The following is a 21,934-nucleotide window of genomic DNA, read 5'->3' as shown; positions in this document are numbered from 1 at the left end:
ATATATCTTTCATAAGAGTTATGAAATAGCATAATGGGTTTTATTTTGTGATCAAGTACCTATGAAATTGTATTGAGTTGAGATATAAAATTACAACAAAGACAGTGAGATCATATTTCAGTTTCCATAAGTGTATTACTAAGACAATATTGTAAAGGAAAATTCTCCTAAAAGAAATTGAAAGGTTTTTTTATATTTTTACTCTACTTTTTAGAATGTGACGTAGATTCAATCCCCGGCTGTACATCCGTAGATTTTCTTTCTTTGTGCGCATTTGATATTCGCTAGAACGGTGAAAGGCGAGTGTCAGGCTGATCACTTGCATATTATACAGACAAATGATCATGAAGTAGAAATCCACAGCAGTGACCTAAAAAGGTTTAAGTCACTGATTTATTTTTAATTTAGAATGACACTAATACTACTTATTCCAAATTGTGAACACGCTGTTATTTGAAAAATTATTCCCTACTTAATATCACATCATCGTTGCATATAGTTATATTGATGTACAGCTTTTAGTATTACAGTAAATAGGGCATTCTCATGAGGGTAACCCAATATTTTATATTTTACGAGATAAGGAAATATAAAGGAAAAGTTAAACTTGCTACGCGCTATTACTCCATATTTGTTTGTAGTTAAATATTGTTATCTTAGTAGAAATTTATAAAAATAATATTAAGATTTAAAAAACTGAAGAAATTACTTTGATAGATTACCAAATATACAAGATATTTAAATCATAATATATCATGGTGCTCATAGAAATATACAATATATTTATATAAATTAAAAAATATAATTGTAGTTAATTCTAATATACCCAATAACTAACCTTAAAATTTAATAATTAACATATATCATTAAAAGGAGTCCCTTTAGGCAAGCTTCCGAAGATACTGGCAGCGTTCCCCCTTTTAATAGTAGACTAATTCTTTGTGCGAGGTAGCTCTCTGTTCTTCGTTCTCCTGACGTCGACTAACCTTTTTTATATGAATTTACCTAAAAAGCCTTGTAGCGCTAGGATCCCACGGACCAAGGGTTTCGACACCGAATGGGACAAATTCATATTCAGAGCCTAGACTCCTGTATTTGCAGGCTTTAGCTTTTTCATATACAGGGAATTTAAATCATATATGTGTGGTCACATTGTCTCGTTGATTTTTTTAAATTTATATGCAACTATCTAATACTTTAATTTTTGTACATGTTAAGTTAAAGTTGCTTTAAAACTTTTCATTTGATCAAAATCAGTCATCAATCAGCATTCAATATTGTACCAGAGTTGTACTGTTCTTTAGATAAACAATCATGATCATTCATTTAATGGTCGACTCTGAGTGTGACTGTAAGTAAGTGTTCTAAAATAGAAAATTTACAATTCACAAATATCACAATTCGTGGCATATTCTCGAAGACACAATGCCGGCCACAAGATTGCAATCTGATTCGCTAACAATACGTCTGCAATTGTACAAATCCAGCATACATCAATACGAATTGAAATCTTTTCACAAGACTCCGGCAGTTTCAAAGAAATAATTCAGAGTACAATAAATAAAACGTTTGTACCTTAAGTTGTATTAAAATGAAGTAGGGCGTTCACTACTAAATGTGGATTAGACTTCGTAACAGACAGGGCTTGTTGAATAGAAACATCTTTTCATAGTTTTATAACTAGAAGAATAAATGTCATCTCACTTTTATTAAACAGTTATTCGTTATATAAAAAAGTTGCTGATTACTATTTAAATATAGGGATTAAACTTAAATATAGAATATGAATAACGATCAAATACATTTAGATGAACGTTACATATCTATGATATATCAAATGTATACGAAAATTGCAGACCGGAACGCATTCAACCATAGCCAAACGGCAGTCGTAGAAAAGCGTGTCAAATGATTACATTAGTATTTATTGACTTTATATGGTTGAAAGTAATGATAGTAATAACGACTATGGACTCATCATTATTATCGACCATTGAATAGTTGTTAATTTATAAATGTAGAATGTTGCTAATTGACAAATAAAAAAAACAACTAGTAGGTTTTGTTATATTTGACCTTTTTTCTGCTCTTACATTAATAATCACCTTCAATCGCTTTCTTTATTTCGGAAGGTCGTGTAAGTGGCATCGCACAACTTCCTCGACTTTCTCCTGTTTTCGGCAAGCCATTAATAATCATGATTATGAAATTGCTATTACTATTACTATAGACTATCAAATAGTAGTTTATCTCAGGATCTAGCAACATCGACAAATCAAACAAAACAATGTTAAATATAGACTAATTTGACGTTGATGTTATTAAGTTATTATGACAATGGCAGCTACCATTAACGCTATTGCTCTAATATTAATAATAATGACTATGAATTTACTAGCACGGACTATTAAATAGTCTATTGACAAATCAAATAGACCTCATTTAGTAACGGGTATGTACCGTTAAGAATTTGACGTTGTTAATTTACGAACTCTTTGACATAATATAATGACAATAGCAACTAGAAATTCTCTTACATTTCTCTGTTATATTTCGAGAGCCAGTCATTTGATAATGAACAGGAATTAATATGTAAAATGGAGCAAAATCAAAAACAAGTTTTAAATAAAATATTATATATGTTCTAAATTCAAAATAATTAAAAAGTAAAAAAACTAAAAGTTTTTATTTGACAGTATTTATAGCCAGGCTAGTTATACTACACTTCGCTTGGTCCTTTGGTTCTTAAAAAAGATGTTGATTTTAAGGTATCAAAGACTCGAATTTTTCCATGTCCTCTTTTACTATACGAGCAGGTGTTCGTCATTACGTAGAAAAAGTTATTGGTGTGCGGCCGCAGTACGAAGGCTTCGGGTTGAGGTATTTAGAATTCCCAACAATTACCGGGATTACATGCTATACAAGAAAAGTATATCCAATACTTGAAAGGATCTTTCGCTGATATATAAAAAATAATCCTACAAGAGATCATTATTAATGGGGTTAAACAATATATGTGATTTGAGTGCACAATGTTTTTTAAGAAGTGATTTTTTTTTAAAAATAACCACTTCATTTGTACAATAAACACCGCGTAAATGTGTGAAGTGTAGCTATGAAATATTTCTTTAAAGGAAAGCTAAGTAAATAACCTAAAAAATTGCATAAATTATTGGTTATAGTTAATAATAGCTTCGGTTAAAAATACTCCCCTAGCAAAGTAATGGAGTCCTTACAGTTGACCGCATGAGTCACTACCCATGATTAACTCAGTACGCCTAACATTATTTCTAGATCAAGGCACTTGAAAAACAATAATGGATGTAAAACGAACAAGTATTAACGGTATTTCTGCATTATGTTTGTATTACTGGAATAGCCAATAGATTTTGTGAATAGTTTAAAATCATATTTCTAAATCTTAGCCTATTAGTAGATTTCAATTTAGTTTTAGTGTATACACCATTAAAATACATGAAAGACCTGTGATACATATATAACAACTAGCTGCTCCCTGCCTACCTTTTTAGTACATACCAACATGGAACATTTAGATATACTACCCTAGAGACTGTTCAGTTTTCCAGAATGAAAATTTTTTAGGTTTTTCTGTGAATTATTCTCTATATAAACCTCAGAGTTCAACACAAGTTTTTAATTAACAAAAAAAATAGCGGTTCATCGTAGATGGGTTTAAATTAAGGGTTTTATGTATTTTTGTATGGTAAAAAATATGGTAAATCATAAAATAAAATTTAGGGTGGACCACCCATATTATTTAGGGAAATGAAAAATTGATGTCCTAGATACGTAGTCCTAACAGATATGCACACTAAATTTCCTAAAAATGGTCAATACATTTCGGAGCAGTTTTTAACTACAAATACGAGAACTTGGTATAGATAGATATAACACATGAATTTATTTATTTTATGTATTTTTAAATTGGGTTACTTTATACGACATTTTACTGTTATCTTAAATTTGAAAAAGGATATGGTCATTTAATGTATTTGTAACTTTAATAAAATAAATAAAGGGAATTGGAATATTCTCGCATTTAATAAAACATAACCAAGAATGCAAAAACTACTTGAAGGTAAAGTTTCCTTTCCCCTCCCTCGGTGTTATAAGTACAAAAGGTAAAAAACAATTAATTTAAAAAGCCACTATAGAAACCTATTAAACCTGTTTCATTCAAAACTAGTGCAATGCGCCTTAGCTAACACAGAATATAGAAAAGTGGAAAAACTCCGCGCTATCTCACCCATATACAGGCTGTTTATAAACAATTCATGGTTATTTCGCGTTTGGTTTTTTTATAGTGCAAACGCTCTTCGTCTCTAGAACTTGCGTTTCATTAAGAAAACTGACAAATACGATTCCTGAGTTTAATAATGAGCTGAATATAAAAACTATTAATAATTGTTGCATTTATTATTAAAAACTACATTTCAATTAAAAATCAGTCAAAACCTTTTTCGGTCTATCATGAATCATGATAGCACAAATGATCACTTGCCTATGATTGACATCATTCGTCAACCATAGGCAAGTGATAACCTGCCTGTAGTTAAGTCTGACACACGCCGTCGAATTTTGGGTCTAAGGTTTCCTCACGATGTTTTCCTTAAATTTAAATTATATATACGCCCAAAATTTCATGCATTGTATGAATTATAATGCTGAAACATATTTAATACCAACAATGATTTAAGTATAACAATAAATCTAGCTTTGTTATCTATATACCCGGGTATAATCAAGGGACTTATTAATCGTAGATTAAAATCCCGTGCCAATGAAATGACGATATTTTTGTTAACAGATGTATAAGAACAAAGTCACCTTATGAACAGCCTGTATGCAAGAATAATATGTCTAGTGATATTTACCGTGGGATTCATCCTGCACGCTACCCCGTCGTTAGGGCCTAATTGTTCTTTTTTTATTACCTATTTACCCTTCTCGGTCATTGCCCGTTGAAATGAGAAACGCTCAGACAATGCGGAGTCTTAATTTATTTAAATGTGTCGGCGCAGTTTTAATTTTTTAATGATTATGTCAGCGTGGCTTTGTGTACCGAGGGATTTTGCCCGCATTAGTACAAACATCAAACATATTTCATGCTTTGGTCTGAGATACTTTTATTCACAGCTACATAGAGCTTCAGTATTTACATTTTGATTCACATGATCGGGTAAATGTTATAAAATTGTAATTATTAGAGAAAAATATTACACTTGGTAATATCATTATTTGCTATAATATATGTCATATATCGCTAAATAAAGAAGATTATTTTACAAACACTTGATACAAAACTCTTATATGAAACTTCTTATTAAATATATCTTATGAATATCTATAATTTGTCACTAAGAACAGGGCAGCAAACTGGCAGGACTTTCACTTCGGGCTGCAGAGCCTTCAATAGAAGAGTGTACCACTACCTACTTCATTGGGTAACGAAGTTGTAAGCCTCCTGGTGTCGGGTGGCCATGGGCGGCGGTAAACACTTAGCTTTAAGCAATCCTGCTCGCTTGAAAATAAATTAAATACACCATTAGCGAAAATATGTCCATTATAAATTCAAACTATAAACCTGTGGTTGCATACATTGCGTGGCACAATGAACGTCCTTGCGCAATAACCGCGCTATTTCATGTCGATAATAAATGGTTTTTAATTTAAAATTGTAAAGCCAACAACATCTATTGCAATATCATCTGTCACCCGGGTAATAGAAAATTATCGCCCGACGACACCAGGGTAATGAAATTTTCATCATCTTATAGAAAATGTTAAGTTTTATTGAGTGTTTTTATCGCTGTGTGATTCGCGGTTATTCTGGTTAACATAATATTAATATACTATCTTGATGTTTTAACGGATGTGATGAATGTAATAAAGGTTATATAAATGTTACAAAATTAAAATATTTTCTATTAAAAGGGGTTGTTTGTACAGTAGTCAATTTAGTCACTGCGTCCCATTCCTCGTTGACAAGTTTTTATTTTTTTCTCGTTCAAGTAATATATCCATGACTACCTACGACATATAAAGATCATAAAAGCCTCGCCAATAGTTTATTCTTAGTTTACAGTTGCTTCTTTAAACCCTATGTTAGTCCTTTCATGGTACGTTCTCAGAACGTATATCACAAAGACAACACACGTGTTCACTACGTGTCGGCATCGTGGTGGCATTAACAAAAGTTTTATTACTCCAGGACATTGCTGCACGCTCGGAAACCACTACGTTTATTTAAATTTGATATTACACGAATAAATAGTGCTCACGTCTGACAAATGGATGTGTAGCATTGCTTGTTCATTGCTAGACGTTTTAGTTTAATTAGATGAGCTGTAATATACATGAATGCAGCCCGCAATAATACATCAAATTTTAATTACGTTGTTTAAATGTCTGAACCTGAAATAAAATCGTTTATTTGCTAAGACGGTGGTACAATTAGATAGATTAATTATACAATCCGCACAGTCAGCCATATATATAAATCGGCATGCAAATGTCATATTGATTTTTATAATGTCATATAATACAAGCATTTAATTATTTAAAATCGGTGTCAAATTTATGATCTAAATACTCGCCCACGCTATGAAGGAAAAATGCTTTCTCTCAAAATTTAATCACCTTCCCCTTGAAAGAATTGCACGTCAGTGATCTATAACTTTTAGAAAGGATCTTAATAAATACGGTTCAGATTGCAGTTTTTAAAGGTTCTAAACGTGGGTGGTAAGTATTTTTGATTATAAATCTTGGAAATTAGATGTATGAAAATCGTTCTGATGTATTAATTATCACAAAGTACAATATCATAAAATGTTAAACATACATTTCTGAATCGAAAGAAATGGGAAAAACTTTTTTATATATAGATAAAGATTGTCTAAATCTACATTTAGCAAGCATCGTAATCTATTCTGTCCAGTCGGTCTTTAACATTTAATCCTTTCAACCACTTTATAATTCCGCTATAAATAATATGGCGGTGTATAGCGGTGAACCTGAGATCTCAGGTACCTGAGATCGACATTTCTATTCGCGACATTATATTTTGTATTAAAAATAAATCGTTCATTAAGTCCTCATTGTGAGTAATAAACAAAAAGAAAATCTCGAGGAAAACGTTTTCAACAGCGGTGTTGTTTTAAAACCGTCATTTTAAAAATAACAAAGATATACAAACTATACCCGTGCACTCGACACGAGGCCTCTCACATGAAGTGTCCCGAGGACAATATCAAGGAAATGTGCCACAATGGCCGTAAAAGCGAAGCCTTAAAAAGGCTTCACTTCACTAGATTGTGATCGGTTCATGGCCACAATGGATACCTGGCTTTATCACTTCATTCGCGGTTATAATGCCTTATCTGGTACTAAAGTCGCTATAGTTCCACAGCCACAGCCTCTACTGACAAGTTACTAGCGTAGGCTTCTTCATGATTGGTTGGCTCTGAAACTAAACTATAAACTGAATGTTGAAAGCTCACTGAAATCTATGCCTTAATAAGCGTTTTCTGATTGGCTTATATGTGTCCGGCGTAGGATGGCTGGATTTCGGCTTAACTCAATCAGGAATAGTTGCCAATCAGAACTAGTATTACAAACCTAAATTTTTCATATGAACTGGTGATTTTTCTATAATATATAGAGGAAACAAATCAAGTCCAACTATAGAAAAAGTTAAATATTATTATTCGATTTTTAAAGAATCTATAACCACAAATGAAGTTTTCAATCGTTTTTTTAATGCGCACATAGAAGTACATTGGTGCACAGCCAAGGATCGAAACTACTTACTTAACTACGACTTCAAGGATGAGAGCAGCAAGCTAAAGCCACTAGGCCAACACTCATCTGCCCATATCAATAATATATCAAAATTAGCTAGTTCCGACGTCATACATAGAAACTAGCTAATGACACAATGAATGAATGCAATGCCTCAATTAGCTGCTCTAATGTTTCTATTTATTAATTAAGCCATTACTAAACTACCTATTGATTAACGTATATGAATACGCCGGAAAATATTTTCACATACACGATTCAATAGCAAAATTGTTATAACATTAATATTGTATTAAAATTTCGTATTAAAATTATGTTTTATCAACCCTAACAAATGATAAATAGAAAGATTTAGTTAGTAATATTAACCTCACATGCACTTGTACCCTCTCGGTGACAGATGTCGTTTATAGAGCATTACAGGAATAATAATGGCTTTGCGACCATCGAATTATATCTGGAGCATTCTTGGAATGGTTCTCAATCTTCACAATGGGTGAGAGGAACACAAGAATAGCTGTATAATTAACATTGTAATCTGTTTCGTTCACATTATGATTAATTATTGTATATGCATTTTTGAAGTAATACTTCTTTTGAGGCGTTTCGGAAAAATTAGTAAAATAAGGTTTTACGCGTACACACTGTCACAAAATATCAACACCCTGAAGTTATACTTAAGTTATTATTATATATATAGTCAACATTTTATTTTTTGAAAAAGTTTTTCATTACGCCTAAGAAGTATAACTTCTAACGCGTGTATACACACGTTTTTTTACGTAATAAAATGCAAACGAGCAAAAGGCTAACCTGATGTTAAGTGATACCCATGGACACTCACTTTTCCAGAAGGCTTGCAATTGCGTTGCTAGCCTTTTATAAATTGGTACACTCGTTTCTAGAAGAAAGTCGAAGTCGACGGACGTCGAGGTGATATGTTGGTATTTTGTATTCTGTCTTCGATAGTGAAACTCAGTTGCAGGTATCCGAACAACTCCTCTGAATACTCTGCTAGATAAGGAAATGGTCGGCCTTTTGCTGGTTGAACCTAGGTCATATCCGCAATGATTCTGAACGCCTGCGGTAGCATTTATGTGTACAGAAATTATATCCAATTCTCATAAAAATTGTATTAGTCTCAGATAATAACTTCCAAGTCAAAGACACAATAGTATATTTTGCTAAAGACAACGCCCCATTACACCATAAACAATAGTTCAAGTAAACATAAAAAGGTTTCCACTTCGGTGTATTTCGTTTAATCTTAAAAAAGATATTCAAGCTACTTCACGAAGAAATAAAAATATTTGTGTTTGTTAAGTGTATTTTTCCGGTAACTCGTCCTATCTGTTACGCTCGCTAGCTTTGAACTGTTTGTAGACCCGCAACGAAGAGAAACCATCGCATTTGAAAACATTAAAAATACATTCTACCATTAAAATTATAAACTCAATTTTTATCTGTTTGTTGTTTCTTTTCCTAGTATCGCATGAAATTATTACGTAGAATTATTTAATATCAAAACGTAAATGATAGTTACCTGGAAAATTTGAATTTATTACTGAAATGAAAATTACATGATATGCATATATTATTCAAAATAGCATATCATTCTCTGTTGTGTTATGTTAGCAAATTATGCCACATCCAGAACATATGCAAAATGCGAAAAACAGATAATAATAAAAATAAAAAAGGGAATCCACGTCATAGCAATTAAAAGTATGAACTTTCACAAGACAAAAATTAGATCTGAGCAATTGAAAAAACCTAAGAAAAAAAGGAAAATAAATGGCAAAGTATGGAGGGGTTTTTATCTGAAAAGGGGGTAAGTCAATACTAGGCCACAAAAAAACAGACCTTTTTTTAAAAATTTACAATTCATATTAAACTTTTATATGGCTAATTAATAAATTTCTTATAATACTAATAAGAATAATAATAAAAAGATGAAGGATGATGTTAAATAATCTACAAGGCGTTGTGTTTTAAGATTAATTTGTAAGAAAACACAATATTTAAATTAAAAAAGAATATCCACACGTGTTATACAAAATAGTTATCAAACTGCGATATTGTTACGAGAATCCAACTCATCTTAAAGCTCATAATAGACTCGTAATATTTTCTAAATAAAATTCTAAATCCCTCTCAACATGGTATTCTTATTTACTGTATAGGGTTCTTCGATAAATTTATAACACAAAGACGTAATACAAACAAAATAAACATCGTTTCAGAGCGACAATAATATTGTTGCCTTAGTATCTTAAATAAACCGACATAATCATGATGTATCTAAAAAGCTTTGTAGTTTCTGTAAAGCTAATGCCCCGTCTGTTACGTAAGGAATCTACGAAACTCCCCGGCTGAGGTATTTCACTAACAAGTTCTTTAAGAGGCCGTAAGCTTTGCTAAATAAACCTTATGTGTTACCACTATTAATGTTCCTAGATTTTTATGGCTATATAAAATGATGTTACTATGCCAGTTAGATGCGTTTCCACTTTTGTATTATCGCCTAAGATATCAGAAACTCCATGAACTAACAAATCCTTAACCATTTAAGAAAGATTTCTTAAACATTTAAGAAAGGACGTTTTGTATTCCTCTCGCCAAAACGAATGGATGTTGGCCAACGCTTCTTTGTATTTAGCGGCCCCTTGCTTTGTACTAAAATTTTCAAATGTATGATTTTGAGATCTAGTCTATCTAGTCAAACTATCGAGTTACTTCCAGTTTGCAGGAATTGGATTTCGAGTCGACAGAGTCATTACTAAATCTTGGCATGACTCTGAGGTGCGAATAGCTAACACAGCCACAGTGCCCACTCATAACTCTCACTCACACTCACACATACTTAATGTCTTATAAGATGAAGTGTTTGGTACAACTAATCACTGAACCTACCTTTTCTCAATAAACTATTTAAAAACATGTACCACTGATTAAATGTTACCCACAACAAAGAGATCCCATTGTGGGGACTAGCGATATCTACTGGCCATATATAATTTATTTATTGACAAAAATAAAATAGTTAAATTAAGATTATTTAATTATAACGTTGTATATAGGGAAATGTTGAGATAATATTTACTTTCTAACAAATTAAATACTGCAAATATTTTTTGTTTATTAAACCACTATTGTTTGTTTTCCAGACAAGACGGTCTTGAATTATTTTTTATAAATAGCCCTTATTACCGTCTTAACGAAGAAACTCAATATTATTTAGTACTTTAGTAAATGTAACCGCTATGTGAACTCATTATGTAAACTTGCATGGATACAACGCTGCGCTTTCCAAGTTCTCGTATCGTTTTCACACATGAATATCCATACTACATATTTTTATAAGTATGATCGTGATGTTTGAGATGAACATTAAATTTATCTGATATATATCAAATAATGTATAAGATGTACTGAAACGAGATAATTCAGTACTATTAAGAATAAGATCGCATTGGTTGCGATCCCATTAGACTAAGATAGTTTTCATAAACAAATTATCATAAATAAAATCGATTTATTTGACATCGCTAGAGACGACAGGAAGCGGCCTTGTGGGATGTCGTTGATCCTTTGCAAGATGGGACTGACTTTGGTTTGGGATGCTACTTGTGTGGACACGTTTGCCCCACATCCTTCGGACAAGCAAAAAAGCTGGGGCGGCCACAGAACAGGCGGAAAATAATGAACGTTGAGCCGTTTGATATAAGTCTTTTCTCCAATTTTTTCCCTTTGGAGACTCTTGGGCTGTGGGGTTCAATTGCACAGGCAATAGTTAAAGACTTAAGATGACGCATAGTAGATGGTACCACTGACCCCAGAGCTGGTACTTTCTTGGGTCAACGTATCGAACGGTAACGAATAAGTATCGCTATACAGCGAGTAAATTCTGCAAGCGTTAAACGCACTCTGCCACAGGACCAAGCTTTTAAAATATGTTTTTAATTTTTATATTTTTTTAATTATTTCTATGTTGTTTAGGAAAATTGTTAATATTGTATATTTGATTATTCGTAATATCTAAACAATAAATATTACTCAAAGGTAATCTTACTCCATTTAAATAAAAGGCCTATTACCGTCCAATGCTTTTTTTCAACAGTCAAGTAAGTTGATCCTTCGTAGCCCAACAAGCCGTCAAACTTTGAAACTCAGTTTCCTATTCAAGAAAGTCCTTATTGTTATTTTACCTAATGAGAATCCTTAAGTAATCAATACGTAAATATAGAGTAAGAAATTAATAAAAATACTAAAAAATAACCAAATTAGATTACACAAAATTAACCACACATTATTATATACATATATCTCCATTGCTTGAATGGAGACAAATTGTGTAAATTCCTGTAAATATCGAAAAATATAGTTGTAATTTTAACGTCTTTTTATAAGTATTTTCCTTAAAAACATCGTGCGCAAAGAAGAAATTTTTTATCAGTAAAGCAAACACCTAATGAAGGTATAAATGTTTGCGAGTTCGCGGGCGAGTGGTTCGGCGCGGACGCGAAAATTCAGCATTCTTCGCTGATTGCCCGCTTCGGTATACCACAGTGTATGTCTACTGTAGTTGTGGAAACGTATAAAATAAAATATTTGTGGTTTTATTGTTAAAGTATGTGTCTAATATATCTGTATCTAGTATGTGGCAGTGTATGTTTAACATATCAAAACCCTCGTTGTGGTTTTGTAAATAATTCAACATGCATCATTTTTTATTAATATTATAATTATTATTACGTTGTAGTTTACTTCGATTCTAGTTGATATATTTCTAGTGTTCCATGTAAAACTTAATTCTACATTCCTTAAAATAATTACATTATTTAACCTTATTTTTTTCAATTGTTATCAACACGCCCGAGTGTATGAGTAAGTGTGTGGGTGCAAATGTGTGAGTGAGGGAATGAGTGAGTCAGTGAGTGAATGAAGAATTTATTTATAAACATTTGTATTATTACTTTAAGAAATTTGTTAATACAATAAGATAGTTATATTTAGGTTTAAATAAACGATTACTTTAATGAAACTTAGGAAAAGAGAATTCATTTTACTCTAAATGATTCATTCTGATTAAGTTTGACGTTTAAAGTTTTTCTTTGTAACTGATTCACCTTTAAACCTTTGCTTTTGAGTCTAGAGAATTAAGTTTCTATACAAAGTTCCACGGAATAAAAGTACGACGGTTAGTAGAAAACTATTTACTCCTAAGTATTATTTTCTGATTACTTCAAAAGCTTTGGAGTTTTATTTATCCGCCGATTTTATGTATTTTTATTTTGTAACTTACTTATAAAAATAACAATTAATAATGTCAACTTATTTCTTTGTAGGCTATTCCAAGTTGTTTTTATGCTTAATTTTGCATACTTTTTTAAATATGCTTTAATTTTCAATTCATTAATTTTTATAATAAATGTAGGTTAAGAATATTGTATTAATGCTTAGTTATATTAGGTTTTCATATTTTTTTAAATATAACATGGGGCAAACGGGCAAGATGCTCATCTGATTTTAAGTTACACCGCTGCCCATGGCCACTGTCAATGCCGGAGGGCTCGCTAGTGCATTGCCGGCTTTGCTTTATAAGAATTCGAACGCTCTTTTTTGAAAGACCCTAAGTTGTATTGATTTGGAAATACTTCAGTGGATAGCCTTAAACCTTCCATACCTAAGGTACTATTCGGGCCGGTTCCTGTATTTATCATGAAAATAACTTATTGTTATAATTACTATTACTTTTTCTGACACCCAGTTTAATATATAGAAACATATGTTTTAGATATATTACGTCAAATGTGCCGGTTGGTGATCAGCATGTCCGTTGTCACATAGGCCTCATATTTTCTATTGATAACTCTTCTTTCCCAAGTTCTGCCTCTTATTCTCTAAAAACCGTCTGCCCATCTCTTCCTCTGTCATATCTGTCTATCTATCATTTCCTTTTCCATCTCGTATTTGACATTTTGTAATAATTTTTAACTATTTCAAACTGCTATCTCTAATCACGTGCGTGGTTTCGATTGCTTTATTTTCTTTCTAATATCCTCAACTTTGGTCGTTGATTTTATCTCTTCTGTTCTTTTGCGATGTCTTAGTACTACACCCACCATACTTCTTTCCACTCCTCTTCGACATGTTTTTAACTTTAATGTTCCCGAGATAATAAAAATATCTTGGGGGAAAATCAATGTTAATTCTCGGAGGCATAAAATCTCTTGATAACTAAAATATTAATAAAATAACTAATCGTTCAGTTTAAGCCTTATTAACATAATAAACGTCACCTGCCTAATTTGATGGATAGATTTGGTCAGTAAAGCAGCCCTTGATTGATATCTCCTCATTAACAGTATTGTGGGAATATGTCATGACAAACCTTTATTGGCTAACTATAGTACAAGACAACGGCCTACGCATAACATTATTTTTCATGTGGCTATACTGCCACTCGGGCCAAACTTTTTACATTTCTTTTTATTAATTTTTAATTTTTTGTATTATCTATCTATGTAAGTTAATAAAAATTTTAATACTGTATGTTTGATTGTTGTAATTACTATAAAGTAATATTTAAATGTCCATCAAAAACCTACTACTTAAATAGTATAATTTTTGCATACAAAATATGATTTTACCTACACTCTAATGTTTAATAATAGTAATGTTTTGTATTAGTATTGACTGTATTTGCTTTTATTATCGTCCTAACTTTTTACTTTCTAAGCAAATAAATATTGTATTGGGGGCCAATTTTTATTTTTTTGGTGTTTTTGTAATCTTTGTTATATTAGTCCAAGAAATAATAATGAAACATTCAAAACATTATTACACTTACGTCTTTTGATTAGCATAGCGTTTGGATGGAGCGCAAGACATGAATCTGAAAAAAGAAACTTTAATTAATCATAAATATATTAACATAACGTAAACATTTCTTTTATCCTTTTATTACTTTTCCGACAATCCATTTATACGTTTTCACTTCATTCACTCTTGGATTTCTATGTACATTATGTTACTGGGCTCCAATTAAGGAAGGATTTTTCTTCTTATTTTAGTGCCTATCCATTCCTGGAGCTCTTATTAATCTCGCCAAGCGTTTCTTGTCCTACGCGTGTTAGCTTTAGACACTTATTTTGTTTGATTTAGATTTGTTTATGGCTAATGTATAATTTGGCAAACGTATTTTGTTTGCATCATTCGCACCTATCAACGAGGTTGTATTTTTATTCATAATTTTTATTATTATAAATACGTCGTGGTAATATTTTGATAGGACAGTTTATTTAAGTATACCTTATTTTGATTATGTTTTATAAAAAAATGGCTTCGTAATGTTAGTGTGTGACCCAAAATATAACATGTTTCATAAGACCGTCGTCCAAAGCATTGGAGAGGCACCAAAAGAAGTAGAATTACTTTCACTAAAAATGTAAGAATGAATAAGTAATAGTAAGAAAAAATGTATATCATAGCTTAAATTACAATCAAATATATGTACAAGCTGTTTATATACAATGTTTATAATTTAATTACCCTGACAGTTATAATTAACACATACAGCACTAATTGCTGAAGCAATTAGGACAACATAATTATATGAGATGAAAAACATTAAGAGAAAGTAAGGGATGGAAAATTATTTGGGTCTTTGATTATAAGAACTTTGATACTGTTGACATGTTTAGTAAGGAAACTGCTCCATGTTTAATAGTTTGAGACTAGTTTTTGACCCTAGTGGATTTCGTATATTTTGGCGACTTTTATTATTCTGTTTACAGGAAGTTTCATTTTATATTTTCTTACGCAAAATTAATATTTTTTTTCTTTTGAATCAGTTTTATACAATCATTATATATTAAAATACGAAATATTTTTTACTAGCTGACCCGGCTAAATTTGTTCTTAAATTTGTTGTTTGCCTAACAGTCTCATAAAATAATATAATTTATCTTTAGTTAAACTTAATTTTATTTAGGTATAACATTAATGTATTTAAATATTTATTTATTTTTTAAATTAAACATTAATAAATTTACGTATTTGCAATTATTAAATGTTTTATTGCTTGCCAATGCGAAAGAATAATAGCAGTTTCACACATTAGGCCTCTTATCTCTAGCACCAATATTGCGATACTGCATGTTAAAGCACTTTCTGATATACAACATTTTCTTATGCGGTGACACATGTTTTCGATTAAAGCCTGGTTATGCATCTCCTTATTCACCTGAAGGTGGAATTTCTAGTTCTGACAGGAATTCGATGTAAAGTGATGCGTAGTTTTGTCAACAGATGGCTCCACGTGCTGTTTGCAATCGTTAATTAGGTTTATTCAGTTGTTATTATTCGATAACTTATCCAAAATTATATTACTTAATATGATATTTGGAGCGGCGAAGAATCCACCAAAAAAGAGATAACTTACATCGGTCCAGCCGATCTTGAGTTAAAAATGGTGTAACTAACACGACTTTATTTATATATTTCGATAAAAATATGTAGTAGTTGAATAACTGAAGGTTTTTTTACATCGACAGATAAAATTTGGTTTTATAACTGGAAACGAAATTGAGGTTTATAAAAAAAGAATAATTTAATAAAATAAAAACGGATTGTTAATGTTTTAATATTTAAATCTAAATTTAACCAGTGCAATTAATATAATACTTTAGGCACTTTGAAGCAAATTTAATTTATCCAGAGAAATAACTCGTTTATTTCTCGAAATAACAAATTACTCGACCTTTCTGTAAAAATAACAAATGAAAAATAGTCAAACACATGTTTCACGTGACAACTTTATATTATTCGAACTAAGCGTAGGTATTGTACTGAATTCAATTTCCAGTTGCACGGAAAGTGATTGGTCGTTGCCGATTCCCACAGCTCTTCATTGAATACGGTCAAGCGGAAGGAGCTGGCACTGGGGAGCTCCCGCCCAGAGATGAGAACAGGGCTCCACGTTTTAGTTTTTTATAGAACAGGGGGCAAACGGGCAGGAGGCTCACCTGATGTTAAGTGATACCGCCGCCCATGGACACTCTCGATGCCAGAGGGCTCGCGAGTGCATTGCCGGCCTTTTAAGAATTGATACGCTCTTTTCTTGAAAAACCCTAAGTCGAATTGGTGGACGTGGGGACGAATTAGCCTTTATAGAGTTGCATGCTCTGGAGGGAAGTACCGTTTCACCTTGCTGAGCACGCCAAACTTCTTAGAGGCTAATTTAGCAAAAAGCGCAAAAATTTATGACATGTCAAACAAAAAGATCTCGGATTTGTGAAGTGTACATACCAAAACATTTTAAAATAATAGTAACTCAATAAGTTATATGATATGACGCGGCTTAGTTGTAGCATATAGCCTTTAATTCGCCTTTGAAGAGTTTCTGCGAGATCTCGACTGGAAAATTAAAAGGAGTCACTTTGTGAAGTAAATTTCTTCAACATCAATAGCTGCGTGTTGTTAAAATAGATGTTAGCGAATATTTTATCCTAAACTTTTGCTGCTTAAAAATCTAAAGAACATCGAAACAAATATTTCTGCGTCATTGGCGTTTTACATATAAACACAAATATTATTTCTTATTATTTTATAAAATTTAATAAAGAATAAATTAGTGGCGTTACACTATTTTTAGGTCTGGGCTTATTTCGGAATCTGTTTCAAGATATTTTTTTCAATCTAATAGGCAAGCTGTGATCAGCCCTCTGTGCTTGACATACGCTCTCGACTTCTTGGGTTTAAGGCAAGTCGGTTTCCACACGATGTTTTCCTTCACCGTTCACAGGAATGTTAAATATGCACATATACAGAAAGATAGCTGGGGATCAAACCTACTACCTCAGGGATGAGAGTGGAACGCTGAAGCCTGCTCAAATTAGCGGCAATACATGGCTTTAATATTGGCAAATTCTAAATTACCCCAACGATAATATCAAATAGCGATTGACGTGGCTGCCTCTCTTTGACATCGATTGGCGAAAATCAGCGAACCGTCGACATATGTAAATAATGTTTAACCTTAAAGCGTTTATATACATTAAATGACTTTTTATATTTACTAATATGTAAATCTATATAAAGAGGAAATATTTAACTGCTTATTTCCAAAACTACTAGACACATTGGGTAAATTATTACACCTTTAAAACCCTGCGTTTTCCCAGATAGGCTAAAGTATTTTCAAAAAAGGGTATGAAAACTTCGACAATGTTACCCAATGTGTGATAAGCTAATATACATCCTTATATCACGTAATGCTTTATATAAGACAAGACATCTACAAAAGAGTCCGCGATACCTGTTACAATTTGAATAAAATAATTATGTAGGAATGCGGGATTGAAATGAAGCGAATATTTTTGTCAACAATTAGCGGATAAGAAAAGAACGTACCAATTCTGATCCGGTGAGCGTTCTACCTATTTTTATGTTAGATAAAAAAAATACAAAACTTTACGATAATGCCCTACTAAAGCAACTTACCCTACCTACTTACCGACCTACTGGCAAGTAATAAACATTGTGTAAAAAAACTTGACGATTAAAAAGAGTGGCGGAGAGTTTATTGCCAGTTCTTCTCTTCCGTTCTACGCCCTTAAGAACTGGCAGTAAATGTAAAATTAAATTAATTTAATTTTTTTTTGACGTTCATAAGTGTACTTATTATGTTACCTATATGAATAAATGAATTTTGACCTTGACTTTAACTTCCTTATATTAAAAATCTTTTTAGATAGTTACGTTACACTTAAATTACTCTAGATTCTAATGTTCCATGATGTCTTATTAAAGACACATATAAAAATCTAAATAAGTACTGGTTTCCACAAAATACACGATAAAATGAATATTCAAACTATAATCGTCTTACTTTCCTCGGGTCGGGTATAAATTGTAATTTCACGGTGGCCGTAAACAAATTCGGGAACCCATAAACCTATCGCCATTACGCCTTACGCCTCTATGATTTCTACATCTTACTACAAAGTTGATGATGTCTGTGTAGGGAACGTTCGATAACCTATTGGTCAAGACATTTATTGGGTTTAAAATAAAAGAGATGTTTTTTTGTGATAATATTTTTGAGTTGATCAAAAATTTTTTTAACAAGATTAAGAAAAGACGTCTTTACTACTTAAAAAATATTTTGATTCATGTATTTTTTCGAGCTCGCTTATATAATTATAAAATTAGTGTTTTTGATGTGAAACATCTATAGCCGCACGTAAAACCGATTTCTGGCGTGGCGACGCATGCCGTGGCGACGCGTCGCCACGCTATATAATATACAGTCTAAATGCAGTAGTAAATTTCACATTAAAAATAGTAATGAAAATAATGTTTATTCAACAAATAGTCATCGTTATCTGGAAAAAAATCTTAATATTTTATTTTATCATTATAACATATTTAGTTCCTATCACAGTTTGTTCTTTTCTGCATATTACTTTTACAAAATAATGTCGATGTTTCACATCTGCCAGGCGTCCCGTGACGGCTCACATTTTTTTATTTTAGTTAGTTATTTATTGTATAAAATTTTTTTGCAGTTTTCTTTGTATTGTTTAATTTAAAGATAAATTTCCTATCTGATGAACATGTTCGCAAAATTAATTATAATTTTACATGTAACATTTATATGTCAAGTTAATATTGTACTTCAAAATACAAAAAAAAATTGTGGTGCTACAATCTTTTTAGGCTTCATATATCTTCATATGCTTCATGATCATTTGTCCACCTTACAGACAAGAAGGTAATCAGTCACCTGTGCCTGACACAAGCCTTCACCTCCCTTCACCGTTAGAGCGAATGTTAAATGCGCACATAAAAAGAAAGTCCATTCGTGCACAGTTGGAGATCGAACCTACGACCTAATGATGAGAGTCGCAGGCTGAAGCCACTAGGCCAACACTACCGTATAAAACAAAATAAACTTAGTAACTTCTATATAGCATCAACATTTCAAACCAAATCACAGTAAATTTCTTCCTAAAGATCACTATATTAATATATAAATGCAAAATATCTCTACCGTCGTTAGGTTAACTGTGGCCTGCAGGTGTTGAAAATTTAATTATGGAATTTATCATTACGAGGGATCAATAAGTGCGGCGGAAGGGTGGTATAAGCGAGGCACTTTGTAATATCCGATTTAAATGCATAGTGTTGGCCACCTGTGCAACTCAACGCTGTATCTCGAAAATAGCTGCTCAAACATACACTTTGTAACGCAAGGACTTTTATTGGTAATTTGTTATATGCACTTGTTCCATATAGTGGATGTTTCATACATAAGCACGGCATTTAATAGATCTCCAAACGGAAGAAATAAGCAAATCGAATGTATTTTTATAATTAACTAATATAATAACACACTCACACACGTGTAATACATACGCAAATAATTTCTAGACAGTTACTAAACTGTCTACATTTAAACATAATGTTTTAATATACTTTTGATTTAATAATTGTACATAATATATTTTTAAAAGATATGGGTTATCAGGAAAGTGTTGAATAAATAATATTTTTACATATTTATTTTAATTTTGAAACCATATAGAACATTAGTATTCTTTTGTCAATTAGTTGATTGTCATGCCGAACAATAGATGGCAGTTCTTGTAACTGTATATGTGGTATTATTTTACATAGCATATTATGCATAGTGATGACTGTCGTGTTTGTAGAGATTAATTTATTTATGATTATATTACATGAAATACATTGAAGAGTTCATCTCGCGGATCAAGGGAGCTTGAATAGTTATTTTTCAAGTATTTTCAATCTGGTGTTACTTGTGTGTTTTGTAGTAATGAACTTGATGTAATTAATATTAAAATGTATTAGCACTATACTACTTGTCAACTTAATTTGAGTTGATTTATTTCACTATTTCCTCTAGCAAAGAGCGCCTACAATGCTTCTTTATTGCTCGAACTGCTTTATTTGAAATAATTAAGTTATTTAAAAGAAAATTAACACAAGTTTGAAATGTTTTGTCCCTCTGGCAGTGTACCTACATTTCTGGCAGCATTTTCTCGCTTTATTGCGATATTTAATCTCTGGCGATACTCTCGATAATTTATGTAAAGATATTAAAACCATGATTCCTAATAGAAATCTGATCCAGAAGAGAATACCATAAATAAATGTCTTAAAAGGACCCGTCAGACCGTTAGTATAATTTTCATACAATTTTAAAGTAATCACGTATTCTTTGGAATTCAGCCAGAGATCTTAAAATAATGGTTTTAAAAGGCGTTATGTTAAATCTTCACTTGGCCATTTGCGATGTCGGAGAGATCCGATAATCGCTCCCCGCAGCCACTGATCTTAATAGTTTTTCAATTACAAGCTTTATGTTACATACATTTTTGTGGTGTCCTGAACTTTTCACGTAATTGTGTGATACTTTTGGCCTACCGTTACAGTTTCTTTTATTTTTGTTCTTATTGTTCATTCCATTTCGAGTACGAGTATCTTGAAACTAAAATAGTTGGCGATTACGAGTGGCGGGGATTTTGTCGCCCGTTCTACGTTCCTTGATTTGACAGGCAGTTAATGTTTTATAGAAATTTGAAGTCCATAAGCGTTGGAAGATGTTTTGATTAATATATTTGACATGTCTAAAAGAAGTATGAAGAATGTAAGTAATACTTGCAGAGTAGTGTTGGCATAGTGGTTTCGGCGTGCGGCTCTATTCCTCAGGTCGTAGGGTTGACCCTCAGCTAACAGATGGACTTTCTGTTTAAGTACCCTTTTAACATTCCTTCGAACAACGTTGATCAACTTTGCTATTTTATAAATGATGGTCATAGGTAAAGAAATTTTGAGCCCATACCTTGAAAACGTTATTGTGACAGTGATAAGGATAATTCTAAATATTATAAAATAAAATAAAAAGAATATTTTTTTTCAATTTTTTTACACATTTACTCCAATTCTGTACCAATGTTAAAATAGTAATTAAAAAATGAGGCAACTGAAAAACAATCATTTATAAACCTTCCACCCATACCTACGCCACACACTTAATGGTAGCTCTCTGCCATAGTTACCAAGATTAATACATCACTCAAGG

General features: G+C 31.9%; 1 protein-coding gene across 9 annotated transcripts in view; it reads right to left on the bottom strand.

The window, feature by feature from the left end:
* Positions 1-21,934, bottom strand: part of LOC111001032 (disintegrin and metalloproteinase domain-containing protein 11) — a 338,822-nt gene that overhangs the window by 267,258 nt on the left and 49,630 nt on the right. For all 9 annotated transcript variants that reach the window (XM_045629101.1, XM_045629099.1, XM_045629106.1 and 6 more), the window contains exon 3: positions 14,675-14,719. In XM_045629101.1, the coding sequence (XP_045485057.1) occupies positions 14,675-14,719 (45 nt within the window). The remainder of the gene's footprint in view (positions 1-14,674; positions 14,720-21,934) is intronic.

This window comes from Pieris rapae, chromosome 8 (assembly GCF_905147795.1).
Source record: "Pieris rapae chromosome 8, ilPieRapa1.1, whole genome shotgun sequence".
Classification (NCBI taxonomy): Eukaryota; Metazoa; Arthropoda; class Insecta; order Lepidoptera; family Pieridae; genus Pieris; species Pieris rapae.
This window is presented reverse-complemented; position numbering and strand designations above follow the sequence as displayed.